The following is a 13,370-nucleotide window of genomic DNA, read 5'->3' on the forward strand; positions in this document are numbered from 1 at the left end:
AATGATTTTTGCCAATTCATTTCCATTCCATCCCTGTTCTAACTGGAAGTGGGCAGCTTCGAGATGGATTGGGTTTGAGTTTTTATTTGCCACCCAAACCCAATCTATTTGTTTCAGGAAGTCTAAATTAATCCCAAAGATTCTTTCAACGTAAGCAGCAAGTAACATGTCAAAATAAACATTTTCTGTGCAGCGGTACTCCCCTCTCCATTTCCACCATCTCCAATTCTCACATTCAGAAATTTCAGATTTATAATCAGAGATTTCAAAATTCCAACTTGGACACTCCTGTACTGCCAGGTACTTAACTTTCATTCTTTATGTTATTTAAGCAAGGTACATCTGCACATAGGTCCTCCAACACTTTCATATAATTATTTTTCTGCCATATTCAAGGATCTTTTGATCTCTTTGCAGAGGTATATTTGAAAAGGGTATCTTTAAATGCTGCATTTTAAACTATGGCGCTGGAAGTCATTGATGCTTTCTAGTTAAAACAAAAGGATAAACTTCTATATTTGCGATAATATAAAAGAAGTGATAATCAGTTCACTATCAGTTTGGTAATAGCGAACTGATTATCACTTCTCAATGGAAATAAAAATTTGGGAGTGGTGTAAACGGGCTGCCAGCTCCTTATTATATATTCAACATTGTCTCACAAAATCAAGATGTACTCTAAAGGCATTGGCATAGACACAGATATTCGCCAAGGTGGAGAGCCTCCCCCTCATGATGAAAATGTCAAAGTGGCCCAAACATGGCAATTCCCATTTTCAAGAGAGTGGGAATGGGGGCGAGGTACATTTTGCATATGAGCATTTTAAAGAGGCAGCTGGCCACTTAAATCATCAGATGCCTCCATTCATTTGGGATTGTGAAATCCAAAGTGTGCAGATTAGACTTGGTAGGAGCAGATCTAAACTTCACGTATTCATTTGGATAGTCAGGGTACCCCTTTGGAGAGATAAGGTACCTCTTTGGATCTGGTCCAGAGACACTTTAGGTGGAAGCGAGTTGTCCTTAAGGGGAAGCAAGGTGCCCTTTGGAATTGTTAAAAGTAGGCATAAATGTATGCAAAAAGTGCATAAACACATTACTGTTAAGCTCATCGGAATTGCCAATAGACCTATCAAAGGGACGTGTCAAAGATGTCAAGAGGCACCTGTCAAGAAGACCTGTCAATACTACCAAGAGGACCGGTCAAAATGTCAAGGGGACCTGTCAGAGGCACCTGTCAAAATATCAAGAAGACCTGTAAAAGGGAGCTGTAATGTTGCATTTAAAGGACACGGCCTTTGAATCATTGAAAGAAATTTCTGGGATGTTTAAAAAAAACATTGCTACCTTCACTCTGTCTTCACATAAACCTGAGGGTTTGTACTACTGGATTAGTGCTGCAAGGCTGATTTCACAACCATCCATTATCACAGTAGGGTGCCTGCTATTTCACAGTTTGATTGACAGCTACAAGTGGAGTTGGTCTAGCTCAGTTGGCAGAACAGGCTCAACAGCATGGGTTCAGTTCCCGTACCAGCTGAAATTATTCATGCAGGCCCTGACTTCTCAACCTTGCCCTTCGCCTGAGGTGTGGTGATCCTCAGGTTAAATCACCACCAGTCAGCTCTCCCCCTCCAAGGGGCAAACAACCTATGGTGATCTAGGACTCTGGTGACTTTACTTTCCAAGTGGTTGTAGACTCTTTGAAGTGGGACTATGAATTACAATGCTTGTTGTTATAAGGAACTGTGCACTAGACTGAAATGTTTGTTGCCCTAAAGATTTATTTAGTTGAAGAAATATAAATGTAGTAAATATTTTTAAATGAACGAGGTGTTTGTTTCAATAGATTATTATAGACTTTTATAATAGAAAACATATTTCATCAACTCTGCATGGGTCCTGCTCATCATGAATGCTTGGTGAGTTGACATGATTGGTATCAGACAAAGGATAGTGGGTGGGGGGCATGGGTTAGTATAAGTTAGCCCTAAGTTGGCCCGAGGGCTTTAAAGGGTCATGACAGTGGGCAGAGGGGCAGAGGCTGGCATGGAGGGTATGGTGACCATGGGGGTGGAGAGACATAGTGTGGTAAAGAGAGAATTACAGGCCATGCGGGAGGGGGAAACTTGGGGTAGCATGAAGGTTATTAGTGATTATGCGTTGGATACATGGCATGGATTGGCATGGATGGAGCATGGGAAGTGAAGGGTGAGGGTTGGAGGGAGGTTTCATGTTTTATTCTTTCTTTTTAAATTTTTGGACACAGTGCTGGAGCCCCAAGGCAGCCATTCCACGCAGCCAGCCTCTGCTCCCTCTTCACTTATTCACCATCCAGTGCAATATCTGGGCAATAGGCAGGGTCATTCAGACTTTTAAATAGAAAGCTGTGCGGGGCTTCACTATTTTGGAAGGGCTGGTGTACAATTAGATTCAGTAAGATTCACTATTTTGGAAGGACTGGTGTATAATTAGAGTCAGTGAGATTCACTACTTTGGAAGGGCTGGTGCACAATTAGAGTCAGTGAGATTCACTACTTTGGAAGTGCTGGTATACAATTAGTGTCAGTGAGATTCACTACTTTGGAAGTGCTGGTGTACAATTAGATTCAGTGCGATTCACTACTTTGGAAGTGCTTGTGTACAATTAGAATCAGTGAAATTCACTGCCTTGGAAGTGCTGGTGTACAATTCGATTCAGTGAGATTCACTACTTTGGAAGTGCTGGTATACAATTAGATTCAGTGAGATCCACTACTGTGGAAGTGCTGGTGTACAATTAGGTTCAGTGAAATTCACGACTTTGAAAGTGCTGGTGTACAATTAGATTCAGTGAGATTCACTACTTTGGAAGTGCTGGTGTACAATTAGGTTCAGTGAAATTCACTACTTTGGAAGTGCTGGTGTACAATTAGATTCAGTGAGATTTATTACTTTGGAAGTGCTGGTGTACAATTAGATTCAGTGAAATTCACTACCTTCGAAGTGCTGGTGTACAATTCGATTCAGTGAGATTCACTACTTTAGAAGTGCTTGTGTACAATTAGATTCAGTGAGATCCACTACTTTGGAAGTGCTGGTGTATAATTAGGTTCAGTGAAATTCACTACTTTGGAAGTGCTGGTGTACAATTAGATTCAGTGAGATTCACGACTTTGGAAGTGCTGGTGTACAATTAGATTCAGTGAAATTCACTACCTTCGAAGTGCTGGTGTACAATTCGATTCAGTGAGATTCACTACTTTGGAAGTGCTTGTGTACAATTAGATTCAGTGAGATCCACTACTTTGGAAGTGCTGGTGTATAATTAGGTTCAGTGAAATTCACTACTTTGGATGTGCTGGTGTACAATTAGATTCAGTGAGATTCACGACTTTGGAAGTGCTGGTGTACAATTAGATTCAGTGAGATTCACTACTTTGGAAGTTCTGGTGTACAATTGGATTCAGTGAGAACCACTGCTTTGGAATTGCCGGTGTAGAGTTAAAAGTAATTAATTAAGTCAAATAACACAACCCATTAATGTGAAAAATATGGCATGTTCTGTATTTTGTATCATTTTATGTAATGACACGTTGTCCTGATTGAGTTCAATTAACTATACTCTGTGTATTCATCTTACTCTGAAATAAAGCTGTTTATTGACTTGCATCTGACTTTGTCTCACCGATTGCTTGCTTGGCTCCCTTTGGAGAAATTGAAGAATCTGCAGAGGGCATGAGTATTGCCATTTTCAAACAACTACAGGTGCAGTGTCAGTCCATTCCCATAGAAGTGATGCTTGGTCCATTTATGGGATCAATGGATGCTGCTGAACGCAAGGAGGTATCTAGAGAAGGCCTGAATTTACAACATCAGCTTTTTAAAACCTTTTTCTAGCTTCCTAGGTTTATGGATCTGAAAATAAGAAGTCAGATTAAATAGGCTTGCTTACATGTTTTGTTTCAGCTTCACTAGATCTGTCATACCTTTTCATGGAATCTAATCCCTTTAAATAAATTATTTCTGTGCCAGTAGATCTCTCTTGGATCTTCCATTGTTGTGCAAGTTTTCAAGTTAGGAAATAAATACAATATGGAGTATAAAATTTAAGACCACAGATTAAGTTGTACAATTAGATTCAGCACTACTGCCTGTGGTGATAGTGAAAATTTGATCCGTCCACTGGTGTAAAAGGTTTCAGCATTCACATTATCGCAAAACAAGGATCTTCTGCTATACTCGCACCATTCTCTTTCAAATTCGTAGGTATTTGTTTACATGAGTAATAGTTCATTATTGAAAATTAAGTCAATGGAATGAATATAATGGAGTATCTCCAGATTTTCCATGACTCTTCCACTAAAGTTACAGCAGACAAACTAGAAAACATCATCCTACTCTATATCTCACTCACATTTTGACACTTGTATTCTGATGTTGAATAGTATTGACTGTTTCTCCTCTGAGGAGTCTATTAGAAATTTGCAGATTCTGACTTACACAGTTTTATGCATTTGTAGGACGTGATTCTTACGCTGCAGGATAAGCTGTGTCTCAGGTGCATAGAACACTTTGCCCTGGTACTGGAGGTAGGCAATGAAGGGCCAGAGAAGAAACTCCTTCTGCTTCATGAGGCAGAGACTCTGATACAGGTCAGTACAAGCAGCTGTTACAACTGTTCTGACATTAATGTTTTAGCAGTTGCCTCTTTTTATTTTTATTTTGATCATATATCTTTCTAATTTTTCTTCAAAACATTTTCTCAACACACCTTAGGATATGATTCTCTGGGTGTGAGAGGTCTTCTGAGCCTCAAAGAGGCATCCTTCACGCATTAGCTTGGGCATGATTATCGAGTGAGGTAAGGGGTGGTACCACCCCCATTCATGTCTGATGCCCTCCTCATCTAATTGACACTTGCACACTTCTGGCAGGAATGTAATGGTTGGGAACGAATCATGAATCTTTTGTCTTTGCCTATCATTCGAGATTGGTGGTGGTGGTGATGGAGGAGGGGGATTGGGTTCTGTAGGGGGACTATGGTGAGGATTTAGAGGCAAGGAGAATTGGATTTGGATGTGTACAAAGGTTAAATCCCTATCAGTGACATCTAATTGGAAGCCAACATCATCCTGTCACTTCTAGGTTTCACCTCAATGAGTTTAAAGGCACATAGGAAACCCCAGGGCAGCTTTTGGGTAAAGCATTTAAATATTCTAATATGCAATTAAGTCCTGTTTTGATCAAAGATTTGTGCTATAACAGCCAGCTATAACACCCAGCTGCCCTATTTTCCAAGCTGCTAACAACTCAACAGAGTCACCAAGACAAGCGCAAAATGGGAAGTGTTTCTTCAGTGAAACTGGCAGGCTGGGAAGTCTTCGATCAGTGAAACTGAAGAGTTGTTCAAAGCACTTCTTTCTCAGGGGCTGCTATCACTGCTTGACAGGTGGTTGCCAACTTTTTGTCAGTCACTTCACCTGTCTAGCACTTCATTCACCTACAACTACACTTTTGTACATCCACCTTCACCAGGACATGGAAGCAGCTTATACCTTTGGTGGAGAATAAGAGGAAGAGCAAAACTAACAGCATGAGCAATGGCTATCAGAGTGCATGTCCCAGATCTCTGTCTCATCCCGATGCTCTGCACTCTCTTCTGCAGATTCAAAATCCATGTGTATTCAGCCATTCTCATCCACGCCAGGGTTCCTTCAATTAGAAATTTACAGACCCGGTGTGTCATGCTGCCCACCCTCTCTAATTGACTGGGGAACCTGGAAGCAGGACACTAATACCATGGCTCAGAGCCTCGTCAAAGCCCGCTGGATATTCCAATGGGTTCCTGATCCACTAATCCTGTTTTTCCTGGGTGGGCTAAGTTTTGAAAACTCAGCCCTATGTGGCTAGTCCTAGCACCATTATTATATTGGAAGGTGCATAAGCAGAACCAGAGGTCAAATCTGGGATAGAAGAAATGAAGAGGTAGATTGTTCTCAAAGGATCGATTTTAACCCAATGAAATCACGTGGGTGGGCAGTTAAAATTATTCAACCAATTTACCCATACTGATTCCTCCTCCTTCTTATGGAATATGTTACGAAGACATGCTTGTGTTAAATATTTATTTTTAACTCATCGGGCTAGAAACAAGAATTGGACTTTAAGGCAGAATGTTTGAAACAGACTAAAGTGATTTCAACCTACAGCAAAGTGGCTGAATCTAATCTACATCACTATAGATCCCACAGATAGCCAGTCTCAGAAACTAATTTCAAACAATGACACCCCTCTGGGAGTTGTAAACAACCTTCTGCCATCCTTATCAAAGACATTCATGGCAGCCATTAGTAGTCAAGAATTGGAAACAAACCATTCTGAGACTAATTACATGAACAAATGGCTTTGATTCTAAGATAACATCCAGACTTGATTCAATCAAATTATAGTTGGAATATACAATTTGAAATTAACAGTTGGAAAGAGAAGACACTTGAAATGTCAAGTTCTATTTCTGTGTGTTTCTGTATGGTTTACAGAATATCAGCAGCAGTTGAGCAAAGGAAAGGTTCCTGCTCTCGCTCTCTCTCTCCATCTAAAAACTAAATTTGATTGTCTCCAGTGTTGCACGAGACAGTTTTTTGAAAATCTCTATTTTTAATTGAGTTTTTCCATTTTTTCAATTAACACAACACCCCTCAAAACTGGTACAGTACAGCATAAATGCTTATGTGTACATGAGTACAGAAAAAGACAGGATTAAACTTGGGGCCTCTGTGTATACCAGGAAAAAACAATGAATTGATAAACTGTAGAATGAGGGAGAAGATGATAATACCATGAAAACATGGCAAAAATGGTGCACACCTTCACGTGTAGTGATCGCTCATACAGCCAAAGAAAATGTAGGATAAGATTTTTGCGCCCTGTTCGGGCATGCACCAAAACCTACCTCCCTCAATTCCAATTGTACCAGAGGCACTAGTGACACTTTGTAATGTCCTTTTCACAGATAAGAGACCTGCCTGTACCTTTGCAGGATCCATCCAACAATTCTTTAACCACAAAATAAAGAAAAGAAATACAGGATGAACTCGTGAAGACCTTAGTTCTAAGGGGATATCTTACATGCAACCATCAAACACAACAAATTGGCAAAATCTAGTACAGTACAGAGTGATCATTGTTCCACAAATATATACAGCGAAGACCAGTGAATATTCATACAATTGGTTCAGGTTGTAATTAATACATGATCAGTGTCTCCCTTCATATGGAAAATGAAAGAATAAAAGGAGACCTGAAAGAGTAGGGGATCTCAGGATAATGGGATACCAGGATAAAGCCATGAACACATGGCCCTCTGGTGTACGCCCTCCTTCACGAAGCAACCAAGGATTCTTACACCATTCCAAGACTCGCAATACAACAAGACCTCACTCCTCTCCATCCAAATCACAGGCACTGTTCAGACCCCACCCTCATCGAAAAGCTTAAACCACTCTTCATCAAGGAAACCCCACTGACAAGGAGAAGGATTGTCAAGACATCCATCAACAATATCTCAGGGAAAAATACAATTCTCCTCTCCTCGACGGGATAAGGGAACACCCCCTGATCCAAATATAACAGATCAGAACCTGTATCAGCACATCACCTACTCAAATAAAGAGCGGAAACCCCAGAGGGAGAGGAACACCAAGATTATCAAATAGACATCCAACATGCTCTAGCAACCAGGAACAAAAGAGCATAACCTCATATGAAACAGATACTGTCCCCCCGGGGAGACCCAGCCTCAAGAAGGACAGTCTGGCAATCCCTGTATAAGATCATTTGAAGGAGAGCGACTTACTCCTCCATCTAGCCTAATCTCCAAACAAAGAATCTAACAATGCTGAACTGATGCACTCAGACTGTCACACAGGACCCCCAGCCAACGGGATACTACATCCCCAGGGGAAGCAAATCTCAAGGAGAGTAGTTCAGAACTCCTCAAAAGGGGTCATCACAGGGGAGGGTGGCCTACTCCCCCAACCATCGTACCCACCACTAACGACAATGTTTATAAAATTTACCTGTGAGTGACAACTCCTGGACCACATCAAAGGCAGTTAAGTGCATTCTGTTTGTTTCAAAGCCACTCAAGCATGAAGGGAGATGAATGAAACAATGAAGACAGCTGGGTATGAGTGGAAGCTATAAATCACAGCCTGGTGAAAGCTTTTTCTCAGAGAAATGAATTAAAGGCTTGCAAATCAAAAATCAAAGGGGGTTTAAATCCAGCTGACTGATTTTCCCTTCCCAGGAATTGACAGGTGTGGCTTCCTCTGCCTGAGCCAGCATGTGTATTGCACAGGTGAGTTTTAAAGCAGTGATTTTTTTTTCACTGCCCCTGTCTGGACTGTTCTCTAGCTTCCAGACATTGGTCTCTCTTCTGGGGGCTTCCAAGCAATGGTCTCTCTTATACGGGGTTTCCCTAATTAGGGGTCTCTCTAATTGGGGGGTCTCTGTGGGGTTCCCTCTAATTGGGGGGGGGGGGTCTCTGGTGGGGGTCTTTCTAATTGGGGAGTCTCTGGTGGGGGTCTTTCTAATTGGGGGTCTCTGGTGGGGGTCTCTCTAATTAGGGTGTCTCTGGTGGGATTCACTCTAATTGTACAGTCTCTGGTGGTGGTCGTTCTAATTGGGGAGTCTCTTCTGGGGGTCTCCAATTGGGGGGCCTCTGGTGTAGGGTAGGGGAGTCTGGTGGGAGTGGGGTGGGCAAGGCTTGCACTGTTGGGGAGGGTGGTGGCCCTCTGATGGACTTTGGAGGCAACTCCCTTAAAGAGCTACCTCCTTGGCCCACTGCAAGGCCCCCCACGCCAGGGCCATATTTGTCAGGGCCTGCACCAACTCGGGCCCACGTGATTGCCGGCCCAGAGGAGTGGAAAATCACACGGGCCTGATGAATATGGTGCCCGACCTGTTAATGTCAATCCCGACGCCAACGGGGGACCGGAGCATTGGAACAGGATCGACGCCCAGCACCGATCCCATTTTCTGCCCGATGCTGGATTCTCTGCCGCATCAGGCTATCGGCGGCAGGCAACAGATAATCCAGCCCAGTTTCTCAGGTCGACGTCTATTCCTTTTGGGTTGTACTCAACGTTCTGGAACCTGCCGACTCAAGAACTTGGAAGTGTCCTCTGTTCCTTCAGCAAGTGGTACTTCCTGGGAAGTTACTCCAGTGTCCATCTCTCTAGGTATTTGAAAGTCCTCGGGAACAAAATCTGAATTTGTCTCTGTGTTTGATCTCTGTTCAGAAATATCACTCGTTAGATATTCCAATGGAAATATTTCGAATCATGGAGTCACCGAGCTTTTACAGCACGGAAAGAGGCCCTTCAGCCCATCGTGTCCGGCCAGCCATCAAGCACCTATCTACTCTAAACCCATTTTTCTGCACTTGGCCCATAGCCATATGTTATGACATTTCAAATGCTCCTCTAAATATTTCTTAAATGGTGTGAAGGCTCCCGCCTCTACCACCCTTTCAGGCAGTGAGTTCCCGATTCCGACCTCTGGGTGAAAAAGATTTTCCTCGCATCTCTAGAAACTTCCTGCCTATTATCTTAAATCCATTCCCCATGATTGTTTACCCCTCCGCTGAGGGAAAATGTTCCTTTCTATCCACACTACCTATGTCCCTCATAATTTTATACACCTAATCGGGTCACCCCCCTCAGCCTTCTCTGCGCCAAGGAAAACAACCCCAGCCTATCCAGTCGCTCTTGATAGCTGAACCTTAATGAGAGGTTTCCACAATATCATTTCATGAAGTTAGTAGTTGGTCAGTATAGTGTTGCCAAACTCTTTCGTCAATCGTCTGTATTGTGTATGATAATGGACCTGCTTTTGGTAGGATCACAGCAGGTACCCATTTCTCATTGGTAATGTAGCTTCTTGCTAGCACTCTCTCTCTTTGAGTGTATACTGGCTTTTTAGCGTTTTGTTCCCTCCTAGCAATCTATGCTTATTGTTGCCGTTTGACAATCTCTGAAGTATCAGGTGGTATCAAAAAATCAACTGTTCTCAGTTTTCTTTTGAACAGCAGCATTGCTGGTTAACTCTGTGTCGTTACGTATGTGGTGCTCTGGTATAACAGCAAGAAATTGTTCACTCTTCTTGGCAAATTACTGTGATCCTTTGATGAATTGATGGAATGTTTAATTGACTGTACAAATCGCTCGGCCAATCCATTTGTTGCAGGATGGTATTGAGCTGACTTTAAGTGCTGTAAACAAATTCCTTTTATGTAGTCCTCAAACTCCTTAGAAGCGAACTGAGTTCCATTGTCACTTACACTCTGCTCCAATCTACCAAAACTTGTAAATATCCATCTAATCCATAGAATCCCGACAGTGCAGAAGGATGCCATTTGGCCCATCGAGTCTGGACTGACCCCCCTGAAAGAGCACTCTACCCAGGCCCACTCCCCCAACCTATCCCCATAACCCCGTGCATTGATCATGGCCAATCCACCTAACCTGCACATCTTTGGATATCATTTTGTTCAACTTCTCAATAGTTTGTTCTGTCATCATGGATTTTATAATCAATACTCCCGGCCACTTAGAGTGTGCATCCATAATCACAAGGAACATGTGTCCCTCAATTGGACTAGCAGAGTCTATGCATATGCTCTGCCATGACTGCATCAGCCATTCCCACAGATATAAGTGTTGCAGTGGTGGACTGTTTCTTAGTTTTAGACAGGGCTGACATTGCCCACTTTTGCTTTGATCTGAGCATCTTATCCTGGCCATCAAAAATAGCTGTGTGCCAGTTCCTTCATCCTCACCACACCAGGATATCCTCATGCAGATGGTCAAGGACGTTATTACGCAAGCACAGAGCAATAATCACTCAGATTCACCATAATAAAACTCCATTCTGAACTGTCAACTCAAGTCTTCTTATGATGTAGGACTGGAGGTCTGCATTTATACAATGTGCCTCTGTCATTGTTCCTTTTTGGACCATGTCCATCACCTTACCCATCACTGGATCGGTTCCTGTATACCTCTGCACTTGAGATGAAGTCATAGGTACATTATCCACATGTGCGAAATACAGGATGTTGACCAGATTTTCTTCAGGTTCTTGCTTGATTTGCAGTGGCAATCTTGACAAAGCATCAGCATTTGCATGTTGCTCCAATTTACGATATCGGATATCGTAAATGGGTGCCAAGAATATCAAAGACCAGCTCTGAAACCTACTAGCTGCTAAGGAAGGAATACCTTTGTACGGCCAGAAGATTGTCATCAAGCTTCGGTGATCTATCCAGAGAGTAAAATGATGTCCATAAAGGTAGTGGCGAAACTTTCTTACTCCGAATATGATGCTCAACGCTTCTTTTTCTAGCTGAGCATAATTTGTTTCTGCGCGAGAGTTCATGAAACAAATGCTATTTATTGGTTGTTCCTCTCCTGAAGGCATAATGCGCGAGACAACTGCACCAACCCCATAGGGTGGCACATCGCAAGCAAGTTGTAACTTCATCTTGGGATTGTAATGAACCAATAGCTCTGACTTCTTTCAGACTTCTTTTACCTCTTCATAAGTACTTTTGCGTTCTTTTGACGAGTGCCATATCAGTTTGGCACATAACAAGGTGTGTAATGGCTTCAATTGTGTTGCTAAATTTGAAACAAATTTAGCATAATAATTGATTCATCCCAGAAGTGACCTCCGTTGTGTCACATTATGAGTACATGGTGCTTCTAAGATTGCTGTCATCTTTTTCGGCTCCTTGTGTAAGCCATCTTTATTAATGATGTGGCTCAAGTAATGTAGGGATGTCTTGAAAAAGTTGCACTTTTCCTTTTTAGCTCCGAGATTATGGTTTTGTCGATGTTTCAGTGTAGCTTCCAAGTTTTTCACATGTTCTTGTTCACTCTAACCGGTTATGAGAATGTCCTCTCGATAATATTGTACCCCATTTGGCCCACTCAGAATTTGATCCATGGACCTCTGATAAAGAGCAAGAGCAGATGTTATTCCAAAAGGAAGTTTTCTGTAACGGAAGAGACCTTTGTGCGTCACAATAGTGAGTAGCGGCTGTGATTTTGCAGCCACTTCATTTCTAAATACGCCTGTGAGAGATCTATTTTACTCAATTTCTGCCCTCCAGAATGTCCAGCAAACAAGCCTTCAATTAACAGCAATGGATAGTGATCTGTGCGCAATACCGGTGAATAATTGTTTTAGAGTCTCCATATATTCTGACTGTACCATCACGCTTCAATACAGGAACTATTGGAGTTGCCCAATCACTTGATGCAACTTACTCCTGTTTGGGACTAGTCCTTTCAGTTCTTCTTCAACTTTTGGCCTGATGGCATATGGTACAGTTCTAGTTTGAGACATCCTGGTGTACTGTTTGATTTCATTTTAAGTTGAACTCCAACATCTGTCATTGAGCCCAGCGAGTCTTCAAACACTTTTCATACTTTCCCAGAGGTTGTAGATCATTCTTTGAATCTACTAATTGATTCACTGCTCCCCAGTTGAGTTTAATTTTTCCCAACCATGCTCTCCCAAATCAAGCAGGAAAATTTTCACGGAGAACGTGGAGAGGCAACTCACTGTTTGTCCATTTATTTCTACTTTTGCCATAATCTACCCTTTTAATGATACAACCTCTTCTGTATACGTACTTGGGATCACTTTGATGGTTTTAAAGGCAGATGCTTCAGCTTCAGATTATAAATTGTCTCTGGTGTCAATGATATAGCTGCACCCATATCCACTTCCATTTTGATTTGGCTACCATCAAGTCTTGGGAATATCCAGAAACTTTGTTGATTGCCCCACACCAATAAAACGCCTAGTTTCAGCTTTTGAATTTGTCCGGATATGTAGTCTCATGAGGGGTCTTGAACTTGGTCAGTTAATTATAGACACGTCTAGTCTGCTTAGATGTGGAGGTTTTCCACACTTTGAGTGTTGGTGAAGTTGGCCGTGTCCAGCATGCTTTGGCAACGTGGCCCATCTGCCATTTTGGCTGTTCCAACCTTCCCCTGCTGGTTATCCAACCTGTGTACATTGATGACATGGTAGTCCCTTTGAAGCCTTGTTTCTTGCGGTTTCCATCTTGTGGATCTTCTCTCCAGCCCCTATTTGTGAAACCTCTTTTGTTGCTAGCTCCATAGATATAGTAACTTCTACGCCAGTTTTGAGAGTTAAGTCGCTAAAAGTAAGAAGCTTCCTCTGAACAGTTTCATTGTGGAATCCACAAACCAGCTTATCATGAAGGGTATCATCTTGTATGGCACCAAACTGGCAGTATTTTGCTAACCTTCTTCAAGTCGCTATGAATTGTAAAATGCTTTCACCTTCTTCTT

At 42.2% G+C, this 13,370-nt stretch overlaps 1 protein-coding gene across 7 annotated transcripts in view; it reads left to right on the forward strand.

Annotated features, from left to right (window-relative positions):
- The window catches only part of frmpd3 (FERM and PDZ domain containing 3), a 698,336-nt gene that overhangs the window by 568,364 nt on the left and 116,602 nt on the right, over positions 1 to 13,370 (forward strand). For all 7 annotated transcript variants that reach the window (XM_072505444.1, XM_072505439.1, XM_072505443.1 and 4 more), the window contains one exon: positions 4,503 to 4,634. In XM_072505444.1, the coding sequence (XP_072361545.1) occupies positions 4,503 to 4,634 (132 nt within the window). The remainder of the gene's footprint in view (positions 1 to 4,502; positions 4,635 to 13,370) is intronic.

Source organism: Scyliorhinus torazame, chromosome 5 (assembly GCF_047496885.1).
Source record: "Scyliorhinus torazame isolate Kashiwa2021f chromosome 5, sScyTor2.1, whole genome shotgun sequence".
NCBI lineage: Eukaryota > Metazoa > Chordata > Chondrichthyes > Carcharhiniformes > Scyliorhinidae > Scyliorhinus > Scyliorhinus torazame.